Source organism: Columba livia, chromosome 1 (assembly GCF_036013475.1).
Source record: "Columba livia isolate bColLiv1 breed racing homer chromosome 1, bColLiv1.pat.W.v2, whole genome shotgun sequence".
In the NCBI taxonomy this organism is placed as follows: Eukaryota; Metazoa; Chordata; class Aves; order Columbiformes; family Columbidae; genus Columba; species Columba livia.
In genome coordinates, this window is record NC_088602.1 from 72,260,079 (window position 1) to 72,277,947 (window position 17,869).

Here is a 17,869-nt window from a genome sequence, read left to right on the forward strand (position 1 = left end):
TTTCTGTGCTGGTTGAATTCCTTCTGTCCTCATTGATCTCTGATTTTGTCTCCTGTAGCCTTTCAAGTGCCCTCACTGAACAGTTATGGTTCCCAGCAAACTCAGGTTCTTATTTCAGTTGGGGACCTTTGCTGCTAAAGTAGTACTAGTGACAGAAGAGAGTACATGATTCAGTGTAGTGGTCACTCTTACCTTGGGCAAAATGAGAGCAGGTCATAATTCTGTTGAGGACACCTCACTGGAGAGAATGCGACTGTCACTCAAATCAGTTAGCATGAGCTAAGTGATCTTCAGGTAGAAAGTAATTAGGAGATGTTGAAATAGTATTCCACATCAATAAGATGTAGTAATAAGAGAAATAATAACAAAGGGATCCATTGCTTTTTCTTCTTTTTTTTTTTTTTTTTTTGAGCTGTAAAGTAACTGTACACTAAGATGCATCATTAGGGAGACACAAACCTCATGTGTAAATTTAGTTTTCTGTAGCATACTAACTTCCACAGATTTCTTGTGAAATTTTCGATTTGATGCTCAAGTCTGTTTTGACATCTGGTAGAGAAAAACTTGTCAGTGTTGGTCTTGGCTGCTCCATTTCTGTCTGTACACTTCCAGAAACTGGTCAGCCTCTTATAGGTATTGTTTTAACAGTTAAAATTCATTCTTTGATTTCAATTATTCTGGAATGCACACAGCCCATGGAAGGGGATGTGTTTTAGTCATATGAAGTGTGGCATTTGTGTTGTTGCTAAACAATAATGAAGAAGACTGTTTGTGTACCTGACCTTGTGCTGCAATTTGAGTCAGGCTGCATCTTCAACAGGAAAGGGAGAAGAGCGCTCTTGCTGAGGTGGGCCCTCTCAGCAAGGGGAACTTCTGCTGTGTGGAGAGAAGGAAATAGTAAGTAAGGAGCTTATGGAAGGAATAGAAGATAGTTACGTTTAGAAGAGCATCGAGCAGACACTGTCGCTAGATCTCAAAGGAGAGGAAAAGAGAGATTACCAGCATCCTTTATTGGATGCAGGTGGAAACAAAGGTTGTGGAGCAGATCATCTTCAGTGCTGTCATGTGGCATGTACAGGACAGCCAGGTGGTCAGGCCCAGTCAGCATGGGTTTATGAAAGACAGGTCCTGCTTGAGTAACCTGGTGTCCTTCTGTGACAAGGTAACTTGCTTAGCGGATGAGGGAAATGCTATTGATGTTGTCTACCTAGACATTAGTAAAACCTTTGACACTGTTTCCCACAGCATTATCCTGGAGAAGCCGGCAGCTCATGGCTTTGATAGGTTCACACTGTGCTGGTTAAAGAACTGGCTGGATGACTGGACCCAAAGAGTTGTGGTGAATGGATCTGGGGTTGTTCAGCCTGAAGGCTCAGGGGAGACTTTCTCACTCTCTACAACTACCTGAAAGGAGACTGCAGCATGGTGGTGGCGATCTCTTCTCCCAGGTAGCAAGTGATAGGACAAGAGGAAATTACCTCAGTTTGTGCCAGGGGAAGTTTAGATTGGATATTAGAACACTATTTTTCACAGAAACTGTTGTCAGGCAATGAAACAGGCTGCCCAGGGAAGTTGTTGAGTCATCATCCCTGGAGCTATTTGAAAGACATGTAGGTGTGGCACTCAGAGACATGGTTTAGTGGTGGAGAATTGGCAGTGTTAGGTTTACAGCTGGACTCGATGATTTAAACATCTTTTCCAACCTGAATGATTCTGTGATATTTTCCTATACACTGTGGGGACTTTGCAGTGTGTTACCATGCAGGTCATCACTGAAAGGATCCTGTACTTAAAAGTGAACTAGAGGAAAAGGACAAAAGGACCTGCCCTGTCAAGTCAGGGTGGGGAAAACAAAGATTTTTTTCCTTTTTTTTTTTTTTTTAAAAAAAATTTTGGTTAATTTCCTCTGTTCTGTGTTATTGTCTACTTAAAAAAAAAATATATGATTCCTGCTTACCTTCTGCTAGACCTGGCTTTGATTGTAAAAGCTCTCTTGATGGTTTTGGTACGCTAGCTGAAAAGGTCTAAAAGGTCCTACCTCAAAGTTGTTGCTGTCTTGGGGTCCCATTTATTCTTTCTGGCTTTAGAGACTTCATTGAGACTTTTTAGACTTAAATAAAATCAAGAGCCCTTGTCACTATGATTGACTATTCATGAATACAATACAGTATCTATCTAATTAGAATTAAACCCAGTTGAATTCAAACTGAAATTAGAATTAGGTCTACAAATTAATGTCAAGTGTGACTGAGAGATATGTAGAAATAATTGTGTGTAAAAAAAAAAAAAAAGAAATTATTGTAAATATAAAATAGATCCTCACTAGAATTTTTTAAAACCCGGGTTTGAGTCTGATTAAGAATTTTAATATAGAAATCGAATTAACATATTTGAATCAAGTACTGTAAATCTTGTTCTCTTTTTAGCCATAAATTTTCAGTGGAGACCAGAAGACCACCCTTTCATTTACGCTCAGCTCTCTAAAGATAGTTGGAGTTTTGCAGACTACCTAATTTTAACAAATCTAGTTCACTGTTAATCAGAGGTAACAATCCCAAAATTTGTTGGCATGGTGCACTTTTTACTAAGCATCTTTATGAAACATGTTGGAGGAGTTTGAAGTCTGTTGGGTTTTCTTCCTGGTTTCTGTTATTTGGAGCCTTGTCAATCTTTACACACCCACAGCAATTTCATATACTGAAAATAAAAGAAGTTAGAGTGTCTCCCAGATAAGGAAGAGACCATTACCCCCTGTGGTGGTATTGTGCTGCTGAAAATGTCAGAGTTGAGTTTTTGAGAAGCCTTGTAGCCTTCTGGAAGCTGGCAGAGTTGCCTTGGAAAATTGTGACAGTTTCCTGGCTGAGTGCTTTTACTTGATCAGTCTTTAGATAAGGGAAGGGTCTCATTGGAGGCACATGTTTGGCATCAGTTTTACTTCTACGCTTCTTTATATAAAGGGAAGACGCATATTGTGTTTGGCTTAGGTCTTTTCGTTCAGTGTACAGACAACTGAGGGTGCTCAACAGTACTACTAAATCATCTTCACAAATTGGGGATTGTGGCCTCTTGGCAATTCTAGTCATTAGAATTTCTCAAAAAAAGGAAAGAAAAAGGGGGGTAGGCTGGGGTGATACTAGGGAACCAAGAGGTACTTGTCTAAATAAACTCTGAATATCCGTCTGCAGTTACTGAGAGAGAAAGAAAGGAAGGAAGTTAGAGTGAGGAATAGAAAGACAAAAAATAAGGAAGAAAGAAAAGGAAGTTCAGTATTGTTCTGCTCTGTTATTTAATGACAAGTCATACGTCTCTACTTTTTTCTGTTTTGTTTTGGTTTTTTTTCTCAAAATTTAACTTCATATGTCATGATTGGAGAGATACCTGAAAATCTGTTGGGAATAAAAATGTATATTTTGAGAATGAGGAGAGAAATAATAATGCAAAATGTACTGTTCTAGTAGTAGTGTCGTAAAGTTGGGGAAAAGTTATTACTTTTTTTTTTTTAGTCATTAGTATTCAACAGGTCTGAAAATATAATAAGCCTAACAGTGACAATGGAATATTAAAATTGTAAGTACAGATGATGGAAAAGTCAGTCCTTCTTCACCATAGTAAGAGAAGAAAAAACACCTTCTTGTAGCATAAAAAATTGATTATTCTGTTATGAAGTCATCCTGTGCTGTTACAAGTTCAATTTTTGTAGATGGATATACAAGGTGTTTCTTGCTATATATGCTGATCTTCTGGAAAGCATAAAAAGGAATGTTTAAAAAAGTTTCTTGGTAATTTTCAATAAAGTTTGTATGTTAGTTAGCTGTCCTGGTGTAATTCCAACTAGAAAATGCCATTTCCAGCCCAACACAGCTCGCAAAAAAAAAAAAAAAAAAAAAAAAAAAAAAAAAAAAAAAAAAAAAAAAATCACAGCATTTTTATTTGGATCTTGTTACTATTTATCACCTACCCTAATATTTCATTGTGATTAACTTAATGTTAAAACTTCGTAATTTTTACTAAAAAGGAAAAAAAATAAATCAAACTTGCAGTTTTTTCACCTTTGGGTCCTACACATCAATAGTACTACTGTAACTCTTGTATTTAAAGGCAAAAATACTTACATTTTTCCAGGTACTTCATGCATTTTGCTACTACTGCAGTTGTAGAAGATGTTACAGGTAATGATAATACTAAACGAATGGAAAACCAGATATGTTGGAAAAGACAATTTTACATGACTGTTAGTTTACTTTTAAAAATATGATTAGTTTCCAGGAGAGTGCACCTTTAAGCAATTGTTCAGTTGCTTGCAACTAGCAAATTGGACAGCCTTATGTTGTTATGTTGTCATATTTCATTACTGAATACATGATTACAAGATAATACATTCTGATACCTTTTTTCACTCTTTCTCTAGTGAAAAGGCAAAGTCTGAAAGTTCAGATCAATGCAACAGATGACACCGTTTGCATGAGGTATCTTCGACCAAGTCAAAACACCAAACTAGAAGGTTTTGTCCTGGGTTATGGAAGCAACTTCTTTTCTAATCAGTACGTTCCTTTACCTTCAGAAGGAAACACCTACGTAACAGAACTTGGTAAGGCATATTTGCTTTGCATGGTACTGTTGTCATGAATTGTGGGAAGCAAGTGAGGAGTATATGAACCTTTGTGTTTCTTAATTTTTGTTTTTATTGGGTTGTTGCTCAGGTTTTCTTTGTGTTTGTTTAAGGTTACCTTGAAGAATTTCAGATGAAAGTGGAATTAGGAGGTCCTTCAAGGAGAACAAATAGTTCTTGCTACTGGTATATGTTTTGAGGATTTTCATTGTACTAAGAGATTATACTATACTGACTACATCACAGAGAATCACAGATCAAGTGGGATGATTTTGCCTAAAGATGAAGTTACAAAGCAGAATATAAGGAAGATGTGCACGTTTTTAACAAATAGTACAAGATGCCATGAAGCAGTTTCGAGACCTGTGTTGTTGATTCCCTTTTCTAGAAACGTTTGTATCAAAATGATGCATTTCCTGGTCTTTTCTGTTCCAGTTCTACATGTTACAGAATAACCTGTAATTTCTACATCAGAAGTTACAGCAGAATTCCATGAGCTATTGTATGAAACAGATTAAATTACATCAAGAGTGATGTATCCTGTTGCCTGTGATAGGGAGGAAGAAAGGCATTTGGTTGTCCCTTTGACTTGGGGTTATGTCAGTGTGGGCAGGATAGGAAAACAATAGAACTGGATTAGTTAGAATTGTCTGATAAACAATTGAAACGGTGACTTATCAGGATCTGACCTTTTAAGAAATCTGTTTAATCTCTGATGATTTTTCTGTTGCTTTCTTTAATCTTTTCTAGCCTGAAATGAATCTGGGTTACCCTCAGCATTTTAATGCTGGTGATCTGGGTGTAAAACAAACAGGAAGAAAGGATGCATAAGCATGAAAGTAACAATTGCCATCTGTTTGATGTGGTCAAAGGCAATTCTGGGGGTCTGCTCCAGGCCGAAAACTGTAGAACAAAAAAGAATAAATAAGGTGTTAGGCACAGAATTCTAATTAAGATATTAGAGACATACATTATATCACTGTGGCAAACGGTGAATTTTTCCTTTTCATGACTTGGTATTCCTATGATCTCTTTGTAATTCTATCACCAATCCAGTGTTTGAGTTCATAACTGTCACTTAAGCTGTGTTTGATTTATCTGATTCATCTCACGTGTAACTTTTGAATCAGTTCACTAAGAATTGCAAACAGGTATAAGTAACATCTGTGTAGCTGCATTGCAGGAGTAGTGAGGATTAATATTTTTCTCTGAGATCATTGGAAAGAGGAAAAAGCACTGAATGGTAACGTAATGTGCAGATCACTTGCACTTCCTATTTAATAGTAGCTTTAATACCTAACACTTTATGAAAATATGAAAGCTGAAAGCTGAATGTCACCTGGAACTTATGGGATTTTGGTATTTTGTAACTTTAGTGTTAATAGATAATGGGTGGAAGCTGTAGATACCTTTCTTCTGCAAGGCATCAAAGTGCTAGCCACATGCACATGAATTAAATCTTACCATTAAGCAACCAAAATCTTGTAGCAATGAGCACAGAAGATGAGAAAACCCACAATGCATATACCCTTTAAGGAAATTAACACATTTTTATCTAGTGTATCTGGAAAGGGAAAAGCACAAGTGTTGGAGAATACTCTCCTTTTAATTTTTAATGATTTTAAAGGACAATAACTTCATAATCTTAAATCACTCATGCTAACAGAAGTTGTCAATCAGTTTCCTAGTGACAATGAAACTATGATTGTGACTTCTGAGTGTCCAGTAGCTAAAAATTCAATGTGCAACGTAATATAAAGACTAGTATTTCCAACTCTATGAATATATCATATTGAAAGGACATGAATAAAATGCAACATGTAGTTCCAGCCACAAGTATTTATTTAAGGCAATTAACAGCACTTCTATTGGAGCTGTTGCTTTTAGTTAAGAGATTCAGGGTTAGAGTATATGCTTTGTGAACTTGTTTATTGGAGTTTGGAAGCAGAGAAACATCATCTTTCCCATTTCATTAATACTAAATATCACTTTAAACTGCAGCTTTGACCGTACTTTCCAAGTGTGTACGAGCTAAAGCAAGAAACATCACTTGTTCTTTTGACTCCTTTTAGAGTGTGGCAGAGGTGAAGAGAAGACAGTAGTGATTGCTGGCATTCCCCACAGTTTCAGGGACTGGCTGCTGGCACAAGCTGCAGGATGGTTCTTAGTTTTAGGAACAACGGTTAGGTTTATTCTGGCAGCCAGAGAGCTCAGCTCAGCACACACTTTATGTGTATGTTAGAAAAAATAAGGTATTGTAGAGGGACAATAAATATTCTCTCAATATGCTTTCCAAAGATACAAACCCCCTAAACCTTACTGCTGAAAAATCTTGCATTATTTTTGTACTCCTAGTACATGTCGTATGTAATGAAGTTGGCCTAGTATGCTATCTTCATATCAAAACAAGGTATTTTAAAAATTTCACACTAAAAATTGTCTGTTCCATGTTCTAGATTGTCTAGTGATTCAAGTGTCACCGTACAGTTTACAAAAGGCATTCAGTGCATTCCACACAATTTTCCACAATCAGAAAAACTAGGTTTATGCAAAAGTATTCACATTCACCCTGAGAACACCTTATTTATCCTCTCGTGCTTTGGCTAATCTGACTTTTACAGAAAGCAGATGAACTTTACAGGCTGCCCTGAACGGTGGTTGGCTGTGGCTTTTACTGAACAGGATGTAGAGGGAGTGATTTCCAAATGTGAAATCACATTGTGGCCTGTTCAGACCAAGCCTAATACAATTTAATTCTTTCTCCTCTCCTGTCAGTTTTAGTGGTTCGTGGAAACTGAATACCTTTTCCAATCAATTTAGGGACTTTGATCACAACCTTAAATTCATTTGGTAACTGAAATGTAAAGTTTAGAAATGGAGATTTAAGGACATTTGTTAGTTACTAAAGGTTATGTTTTCACAGTAGGTTAAGGAACATCCCTTTAGCCTATAATTTCCTGAGAGAGTGACTAGATCCAGGAGAACGGAATCTCCGTATCTAGACAAAAGTGGATCTTGTCCTATTAGTGTTCAAATTGTCTATTCCATGGAGCTTTTTAAATGAAAATGATACCAATACGCCATCAGCTGTAGACCCTACTTAAAGTAGTAAAAAAAAAGATTCATTAATTTAATAGGTCAATGTGAGAAAGCATATAGACTTTGCATATAAGTCCCTCCCTAAAATGCATCAATCCTTTAAAATGCTCTTTGACCTTTCTAACAAACAGCATAGGTTTACACAACAGAATGAAGTGCCCTGCAGACATTTCCTTGATTTAATTCTGCATGCCTGGTTTTGTTAATGGAGCAGCATAATTGGTGTTCTGTTTGGGATAATTGTACCTGATTAGAACTGGAATAAGGGGAATAGAGCAATGACTAACTTGTTTTTTTAATAGATGACACAATGTACAGAACTATATATATATATATATATATATGTATATATATGTATATGTCTTAGACTCATGACTTCACTATTTCCAACCCTGTCACTATTGATAATGATAAAATTTATTGTCTGGTTTTCTGCTGGGTCTTATGACCGTGTGAACAATAAAAGTGAAGTCAACAGATTTATTAAGTTATGAAATTTCATGTGTGTATGTGCATGCTTTAAAAGCAATGAATAAGGACGTGATCTTTCCTAGGATTTCCAGGAGAGATATGTGGCTTTGTAGAAAGTGTGACATATGCCTACATTTCATCTATTAAAATATTCAGCACCTCACTGTAGTGATTCTTATCTTAAAATATTTGGTTTTCCTTTCTTTTGCAACTAAAATAATAACCAAGCCAGCAATTGTGCAACATTTTCCATGAATTGGCAACTGCCTGCAGAGGGCATGTACAAAGAGAAGAGGGTTCTGTTGGATTTCCTGAACTTGTAATGAGCTCATGCTGGCAACAAATTCTTGAGCAGCTTCAGTGAAGTGTAAATGACAATGATGAGGCAACATCAAAGTTTGTTTCAAAGAAGTATGCCTGTTTATCAGGATACAAGATGTGTTTTGTGCTGAGTACATTTTATGAGTCTACATGACAGTAAGCTACATTATTATGGGTCACAGAAGCTATTCAGACTGTGTCAAAAGATATCAAAATGTAAATTCAATTAGACTAATAAATAAGTTTAATAGACCCATGCTAATGTTCTGAGCTTGACTTAAACCTTCATCTAAATCTCTTCAGTGTGCCTGACTCATAAAGAAATAGTATTTTCTTGAAAAATGTGTACTGTTTTTTTTTCTAACTTGGTTAGGGAGACTGCAAGTCAGACTCCTTGAATTTGTTGGTACTGTTGGAAGAACCAAAAAACTTGGCTGGAGACGGGAAAATTTTGTAAGAATGAACAGCAATTAGCTAACGCAACAAAATTAATTTCCTTTTCAGTTTCTAAAACCAGGCCAGGTTTGGACAATGCTTTGGCCTTTTCTTTACCTGAGCCAGATTGTACAGCCTAAGTGGAGAATGTATCAGCAATGCTGCTTTATAACAACCATAATAAGTGATGGGTGAATTTTGCATATACAGGGTGTTTCAAAAAGACTGACCCAATTTCAAAGCCATATATTGTGAATGACTGAGGCTGGGGGCTGTTTGTGCACTGGGTGAGTCATCTAGCCGTAACGATTGGAAACTCTGTGTCCCGTCATTTCCAATGGTAAGAGTTTCATTCCTGGGTGGTTCGTGGTTGCAGAAATATAGTGATTTCAAATTGGGTCCATCATTTTGGAAAACACCCTTTAGATATATATATATATAGGGAAGATTTCCAGTACCACCTTGAACACATTAAAAAAGTGTAATTCAGGTATGTATGCTAGAGCAGTGCTTAGCTAAAATATCTTGCTGTGCAGTTTCTTATATCTGATCAGTTCCCAGAAATGGGCAGATGTATTAAACACATGGTTTTCAAGATGCCAATTTATGTGCATGTTAATTCAGAAGTATGTCGATTCCTAATAACCTGCCAAAAAACCCAAATTCTTACTGTCAGTGTTAGCTGAACCTAGTGGAATGAAGGACCTGGAGGAGCTCAGCAGCTGCACATTCAGCTAGACAAGTGTACCAGCAGCAGGTTCATTCACACCAACCCTTTTGTCCACCTTCTCTCTCTTTTCCCATGCTTGTTACACCATAATACTCTTGATCCTTCCCTTTCTCCACCTTTGGCTTTTGCCCACGATGACATCCTGTAGTAAGTCTTTAGGAATTCCTAAATTCAGATTAGAGAATTATGGCCAGAAGCTAAAAAATACTTCCCTTTGATTCCCGAATCTGCTGGTCTATGAATTCTAGTGATGTATCGTAACACTTTATTTTAAAATTTATTCTAAATTCATTAGTCAGTTCATTCTTACATGGTTTTGTTTTCAACTGCATTTCTGTATTGGCTGAACCCTGAAGTGAATTAAAATAGGACGTCTGAACATTAGCAGAATTTGCTACCATTTTGCAGTGCATGTTAGTTGCCTGCTGCCACTGTATTGATAGCCTAGTTCATGGAAGCAAGTGTTCTATATTAGTTTGACGTGTCACTTGCATGTATTTTTGTTATATTCTGGTTGTCTCCTGATGCTTTTAAAGTGGATAATAGAAATTTTTTCTTTTAATAATTTCATATCATCAGTATTATAGAATCTCAGTCAAATACTTGTTTTTCTTCTTTTACAATAACACCAAAGAGCTGGTTTACTTCTGTGCAACTTTGCAGTCTTTGAAATGTCTCTTCTGTGGTAAGCTGCAGACACAGCTGTGTACATGTAGTGTGTGTGTGTGTGATCATGGCTGTCTGGATGAAAAAATACTGTACAATTGAAGGAGTTCAGAAAACTATTTCATCTAGTTGGTGAGAGCTCATTGTGCTGTAGTAGCCTTGATGTTTAAAAGCTAAAACAAGATGACTGAATACTTCTGTCTAATATTTTTGAGAAGTGGGAGGAAAGCGTGTAGGAATATGTACTGAATGCATATGCTTGTGTCTACTGTATGTATTGAATGCTATCAATACAAATCCTATTGCTTTACATATACACTACGTATACACATGTGTATATGTATACACATATACACTAATCATTACATAACACTAAGAATTAGGCAGGGATTAGTTGACTAACACTTTTCTGGTACATCTGGACATTTCCCTGTAGTACTTTGTGGCTGAAGAATTGAAGGTGGCCACTCTTTGGGCTTAATTCTGACTTGCAACTTCAAGGGATTTATAAAGAAATAGCTGTATGCCAGTGAAAAGGAGCTCTTAGCCATGACATTTGCCATTCCACCCCTAATAAAGGGAGGTAAACAGTAACAGGTTCAAAGAAGTGGATTTATTATGTTAGTCTTACGGTTGCATTCCTTCAGGAATGTGTTAAGCCACAAGGAACTGCTAAGATTTTAACAGTAAATTTGCAAATGAACTTGCTAAAGTTTGCATTGTTCTGTAGGGATCCTTCGTTGATGAGATTCTGGATCCTTACAAGATGAGAGACAGACAGAGCTGTATCTTGCATCTGTATCATCTGTAGCTCTGTTATTTACTGATGTATGTTGAAAAGATTTCTGGGGGCAGATGCTGGATTCATGAATCTGTGTCCAGATATTTGAACATTAACCTTAATTATGTAACTATAATTTTCTTACTGAACACAGTTCATCCAAAATAAGAAATATTCAACTGTAAGCAGGATTGTCTGTACTCTGATTTTATTGGCTTTTACTTGAGGTCATAATTTTGTTTTTGAAATGCACTTCTAGTTTTAAATGTATCTTAGTGTAAATAGTGGATATATTCTGTGAACCATAATGACACACAGTTAGAACACCATGTTTTTATATGTCTGATGGTAACCTACTACTGATGAAGCAGCACAAGCAAAATGATGGGTTTGTTAGGGTTTGTTATTTCACAGCATTTTCTTTTCCTCCTCTTAATGTTACTTACCTCTCCTCAAGATTCCTGTTTGTTGCAGACATGGATATGTAGAGTGGATTATGCATATATAGGCATCATAAAGGAATACAGATGATCATAAATAGTTCTTCCAACTTGATAGAGTTTATTACATGAGTGAGGCAGTGTTTTAAGCCCCTGAAAATGGGTTGAATTGTAGTAGCATCAATGATTTCTGTGTTGTGATGCTACATATATTTCTCAGCAAGAGGACTGAATTAGTGTGAAAACTCACTGGTCTACTGAACTTAATAAGAGAAATGTTACATTGCAGTGGAAGGCTAAGAAAGAACTTTCATTTCTAAAAGTGAATCAGGGCTCATTATATGAGATTAGAAAGCCGTTCTTCATTTCATTATCCTTGGATATTGAATGTACATTTGAGAAAAATTTCAAGGTCTGTGTTCTTCAGATCGTGCATAATGCTTTAAGTTCAACCACAGTTGCTGTCCTCTTAACACCTGTATAATAGCATGAGTGGTTCTGCTCAGAAATGGCAGAAGATTTTCTAAATTAGGATATAGTTTTAGTTAAATTCACAATAGAATTTTAGTGTTGTATCCCAGGTGTAAAATGTACTCCTCTGATAATTTCAAATTCTGATTTATAATGAACATAATATTTTCTTAAATTCCATAGAGTAATGCTCTTTCAAAACCTGTAACTAAGGCAGTTTTGATCAGCATATGGTGAGCCAAATTCTGCCCATAGATACCTCTTTGGCAGCTCCTATGACATTTCTGGTGTTACAGTTCAGTGAGAACAGAGCTTGGTTTTAAATAATTAAGAAAGGCAGACATCTCTGACATCTGAGGTCAAGAATAAGGGAAAATCTTTCTGAAGATGAATTCCCCAAACTAAAATCACCATGTCAACATTGTTTTAATCAAAGCATTTATTGTTTCAAGCTGTAGGGTGAAATTATCTGCTTTTCACTGCCAGAAACATGCATATATCTGAATTTGTGGCCTTTTAGTATGTGTGTGTGTGTAATCCAGACTACATCAGATGCCTCTGAAATGTGTTAGCATTTGCGTAAAACTTAGTTTGCTTAATTTTATTATTTCCTATGAAGACTAGTATTTCCAGAAGTTTTCCAAGCTGATTCACAACTGACAGCTGATGATGACTCTACATCCTTTAGAATGGCTGTGGTTGTTTAAAAGAAAATGTGGTTGAAAAGAAATTTAGGCTATTCAGGTATGACTGAATTGAAAGACAAAAGCTCTTGTCTTCAGAGGGGCTTTTCATTGTTTTTGCTATGTAATGTGGTCTGTTCTGTTACCTTTCTGAAATGAAACATTTGAATTTTCATGAGAAGTAGTGCAAAAAAGTTTGAACTGTAGTTAAGGTGAAGAGAAATTCTTCCCTGTTAAGATTTTAAAAATATTTTGCAAAGGTTCATTTTTTTTCTGGGAGAAAATGCATAGGGGTTAAAATTAAAAGAAATGTAGATGTTAGAAAGTCTGAAAAATACAATTTATCTCTGAGATGAATCTATTGAATAAGAAAATAACTTAAACTGTTGCTCTCCTGTTGCATGCGACATTATTTCTAATGTAACTGTACCCAGAGATTCCAGTCAAAGACACAGCCGTTTGTGGATTTTACATAAAAATTAGTCTCTTTCTCTTAAATGTTAGTAATAACTTTTCTTTCGTAAAGAGTATTCAAAACTGTCAAAGCACTTAATAGTTAAATCTCATAAGCTTTGTTTGGAAAAAGTATGTAAACCTAATTACAGAATAAGGCAGTAACCGATGGTGAGGTTATCTTAAGTGCGTCTGATATTGTGTTGTTTCCTGCAACCAGACAATTGTGCAAATCTTGAATGGTTTATTACTAGTCTATTGGGGTATGCACTCCTAAATTATCAATGCATTTTGTTACTTTTATTTTTCTTTCTTTTTTTTTTTTTTTCTTTTACAATGAGTCAGCTCTTTAATAAGAAACTGCTTACACCAGGAAAATTAAGGTTTATAGCTTGAAAGAGAATACAGAAAATATTGTAGGAAAAGTTCCTCCGGCTCCCGTCAGAAGTAGATATCCCTGGCTGTACCTGTCAGGCTTTCTCCTCTTTTTAATTTACCTGTTTTACTTTTGTGTTTTGCCATCACTACTTCTTCATCCGGGTTTTCATTCCCCTTCACTTTCCAAGTAAAGTTTGTATTGAAGTGTTACATGTATGTCCTTCCAGATTCCCCTTTTTGTTGTGTCTCAGTCAAAAAGAATTGCCAAATCTTTTGTGTATGGGTGTATTATTTTTCCTAACGGGTAGAATATTTTGGAATGGTTGGTGAATAAACCTTAAAGCAAACATGCCAGAGGATCACAAAGATTGCATAATCTATCAAGCATTCACTGAATATTGGACTTTTTCTTATTAATTGTAGGTTAATCCCTTTCTCAAATAAAATAGCATGTCTGTGCTAATTGCTGCTTTCTTCCTTTACAGATGCAGAGCCACGGTATTTGGTTTCAGTAAGACCAGCACGTATTTCAAATAACAAGAAATCATGTTCAGGTATTTTACCATTACAGCATCTCTTTCTTAAAGCAGTTAAAGGAAGACAGAATCTATTACTGGGTTTCTCTGAAAAGATACTTGTAACTGTAGGTGTCTGACTAGGATGCACAAATTCCATACATGCGAAGGTAAAATGGAGGACAGTATTTCCTTGTCAGTAATAGTTACACACGTGGTGTTCATAACATGAAGTAGTACCTTAAGATTGTTCCTGTAAAAAGTTCTTACAAATGAGAATTGAAATTTAGAATACTCTAATGTTTAAAGAGGTCACAAGTGCATGCAAAAAAACAAAAGTTTTGAAATACAATGACCTGCTGTATTGAAAGTTACTCTTTGCAGACTGCTACTACTGATTCCTTCATCCATGCATAATGCATGCTCTCTGTTTCTCATTGGAAGTGACAACTTGTGTGTGTGTATATCTATATCTGTCTGTAAATCAGTACTGCTCCTAAGTTTGCTGATACATAGGTTAAGGAAAGAAGCATGTTTCTAGCTTAAACTATGCATGGCAGAGCAGATATCTGAAATATTATACTTTTCTGTTCCAAAGAACTTCTATATGACCTTAATCATATAATTAAATTTTTAGATTTTAATTCCTTACTTCAATATGGAGATGACTCTCAGGATCACTGGACTGTTGCAAAGAATTAACTGATAATATATATGTATACGTGTATAGTTTGAGACCTTTATATAAATTTTTTTCTAATTCCTGGTAATGGCTTGGAATTAATTTCTTCTTGCTCTTGGCCAAATGTAAAACAGTATGTCTGGAAAGATTTTTCAAAAGCAATTTACCTTCAGATGCAACACATATACATATAAAAAAACACTAAACCAAAGAAATGCCCAGTTCACTTTTTGGACATTATTTATTTTTCTATCTACAGTCTACAGAAACTGATTTGTGTAACAAAATTCAGATAATTGACTTATCCAGCAGACAAAGGTATCAGAACAACTGTTGGTCTAATGCTAGCTAGATATATGGCAAGTCCTTTTAGTAGTGAGAATAGTTAAACTAGACACAGTGGCAAGAATTGTGGTAGAGTCTGAGTTGCTGCAACTTTAAATTTACAGATGAAGGCTGGTTATGTTTCTAGAAGATACATTATAATTCAAATTCATATAGATGAACACAGATGATCACCAAGGTAATTCTTTGTTTTACAGCATATAAATCATTGCAGTCTCTGGGAACTAATGGCATAATAAGGGTCATAATCATATTCGTATGTATGTCCTCCCAAACCCGGGTGTAATTTCAAAGTATATAAGAGCTTGGTTTTTATTTTCCTCACAACTGGCATATTTTCCATGTTTCCTCAAAAACTGGTCTTGAAAGGGTTTCATTATAAATAGATTTGCCAGATAGTTTGGTGAATGACCAATCTGTTTTAAGTTTTTCTTACAAAATTGAGAAAAAGTGTAGGAACTGATCCAAAACACAAGAAAATTGTTCAGACATTTGCCCTTGTGGAAGTATCATATATTCCACAGGATTTCAAAGTATGCCATACTTCCTCTTAAAGGTAGAGAGTGGTTTTGTTTGTGGGGTTTTGTGGTAGCATCTTCATCATCAATATAAAGTAAAACCCCATCTGGTTAATGTTTCTAAATGCACACGCATGCATTGCTTGAAAATACAAATCAGACTTTCATTGGGGCTTGTTAAGTGAAGAGATATTAAGGTCTAAAAGGCATGAAAATAAAGTCAGTCAGATCTGTTTCACAACAGTGAAAAATATAACCTTACATTAGTGGCTTATAAACTCTGGGAAAATTGGTGATCACCTGTAGATTTTGAGGAGGTACTTTATATTTTTGAAGTATGCAATGTCAGGTAAAGAATATATGAATTTCCTTTAATTAATCATGTTTCAAATACCAAAGTTTCTCCTTGGCCTTGGAGCAATCTACAAACTACAGGTTCAAAATAGTTGTTCTAGATAATTTCTTAATTTCCAACTATTAGCTTTTAGACTTTATATAAAGAAAGTTCTCTCTCCATGAGAGCTGTACTGCTTCATTCAGAGCAAAGTCGAAGTTGAATATCATGCAAAAGCTGAACACTTTGAATGTAGCAGGTGGTTAAAAGATAAAAATGCCCCTGGATACAGACACTGACTCATGTCTGCCTACAGTTAACTACAACAGAACTTTTGTAGGTTTTATTTAATTCTTGATGAAGATTGCCATAGAAAGTATGAATTATCTATGGACATAATTACAGTGTTACTAGGAATCTGCGAAGAAGTTACTATTTCTGTCACACTCGAAGAAAGATTTTCTAATGTCCTGCACCCTGTGGAACACCTTCTGTGACTCAGTGCAAGACAGTCAGAGCTTTGAAGTTAATCTGCTTAGAGCTTGTTCTCATACTAAACATACGAAAAACATTCACTGATCATTTTCAAAAACTAGGTTTAAGTGGAATGTAGGCTGAAAAAAAAAAAAAAAGAGAAATAGAGAAAACTTCTAATGAGACAAAATTGAAACAAAGTTTAGTAAACATATCTTCATCCTGACTCACCAAATAATAGCAAGAGTTCCTTTAGGTTTACCGTGTATCTGCAAGTCTGGAAATAAAGTCTTCCATTTTCTTCCTAGGTTGAAATACATGATGGGACCATGATGGGTCATGATGGTGCAGAGGGGACCTAAAAAATAGCCTTTCTGAGGCTTTTGTATCTGATATCTGCTTTCAAAGCAGTCTCCTAATCTGTACTCCTGCTATCTGCATCTTCCCTTTTTAATGCCAACTGTGTTCTGCGTTTCTTTCCTCTGTTCATGCTCAGTTGGCTTCAGAGAAGGAGCAGTCTCCTTTCCTTGCAGATGTTTCACTTGCCTCAACAAGAAGCCGAGAAACAGATCACCAACACTATCTCTTACCCCCTTTTAAAATCATACTCTAGAAATACTGACCATGAAGAAGACAGAGAACTGTTATATGTTTCCATTCAAATTTAGAAGAGAAGTAGGCTTTCATTTACTTTCTTAACCAAATGAAGAAACTTTCCCCTATATAATGCAGGAGAGAGAAACTGACTTGTAATTGGAATTATATGTTTCTTCTGTAGGTCGAAACAAGACTCAGAAGCCTCTGCAGCTTGTAGTTGGCACTCTCACCCCAACCTCTGTTTTCCTTTCCTGGGGCATCCTAGTCAACCCTCAACATGACTGGACAGCAACAAATAACTGTGCTAGCGACAGGTAACATAACAGAAAAGCATGTTTTATGATGATCATTATTTAGTCATGTGTAGTTATCTGTTGTGGCTGAAATAAGTCTGACTGTGGAAATTTAAAAATTGGAAGAGAGAGTTCTGAATGTGAAGTAAATCTTCTCATTTACTTTAATCAGTGTTTTGCAAGTATTTACTTGTCTTGAGTGCAAATTTAGTCAGATGTCTGCATGCTCAAGTACAATTCTTGATATTTCATGCTGAGTCCTTTGTTCTTCTTAAACCAATCACCTTGGCTGTGCCTTCTTTTCTGGCTGAGTGAACTGAAAGAAACTGTGTTAAATCATAGGAAATATATTGATTTAAAGTTGGCCAGATAGAAGTAAAATAAGTCTCTTTTGCTGTGGTAAGGGCATGATACCTTGGTTTAATGCTATTTGATTTTTGTTTCCTGTGTTTCGTCTTATCACTACACTACTTTCTTTATGTCAATACAGAACAGCTTTCATTATTTTTTTTGTCCTAAACAAAAGGAGATCTCTTCTACCATAACATTTTCATTTTGCTGTGTTTAATGAGTG

At 35.8% G+C, this 17,869-nt stretch overlaps 1 protein-coding gene across 50 annotated transcripts in view; it reads left to right on the forward strand.

Moving 5' to 3' along the window:
• ABI3BP (ABI family member 3 binding protein) overlaps window positions 1-17,869 on the forward strand; it is a 166,227-nt gene that overhangs the window by 24,992 nt on the left and 123,366 nt on the right. For all 50 annotated transcript variants that reach the window (XM_021293209.2, XM_021293214.2, XM_021293218.2 and 47 more), the window contains exons 2-4: window positions 4,409-4,588; window positions 14,023-14,091; window positions 17,184-17,316. In XM_021293209.2, coding sequence (XP_021148884.2) covers window positions 4,409-4,588; window positions 14,023-14,091; window positions 17,184-17,316 — 382 coding nt within the window. The remainder of the gene's footprint in view (window positions 1-4,408; window positions 4,589-14,022; window positions 14,092-17,183; window positions 17,317-17,869) is intronic.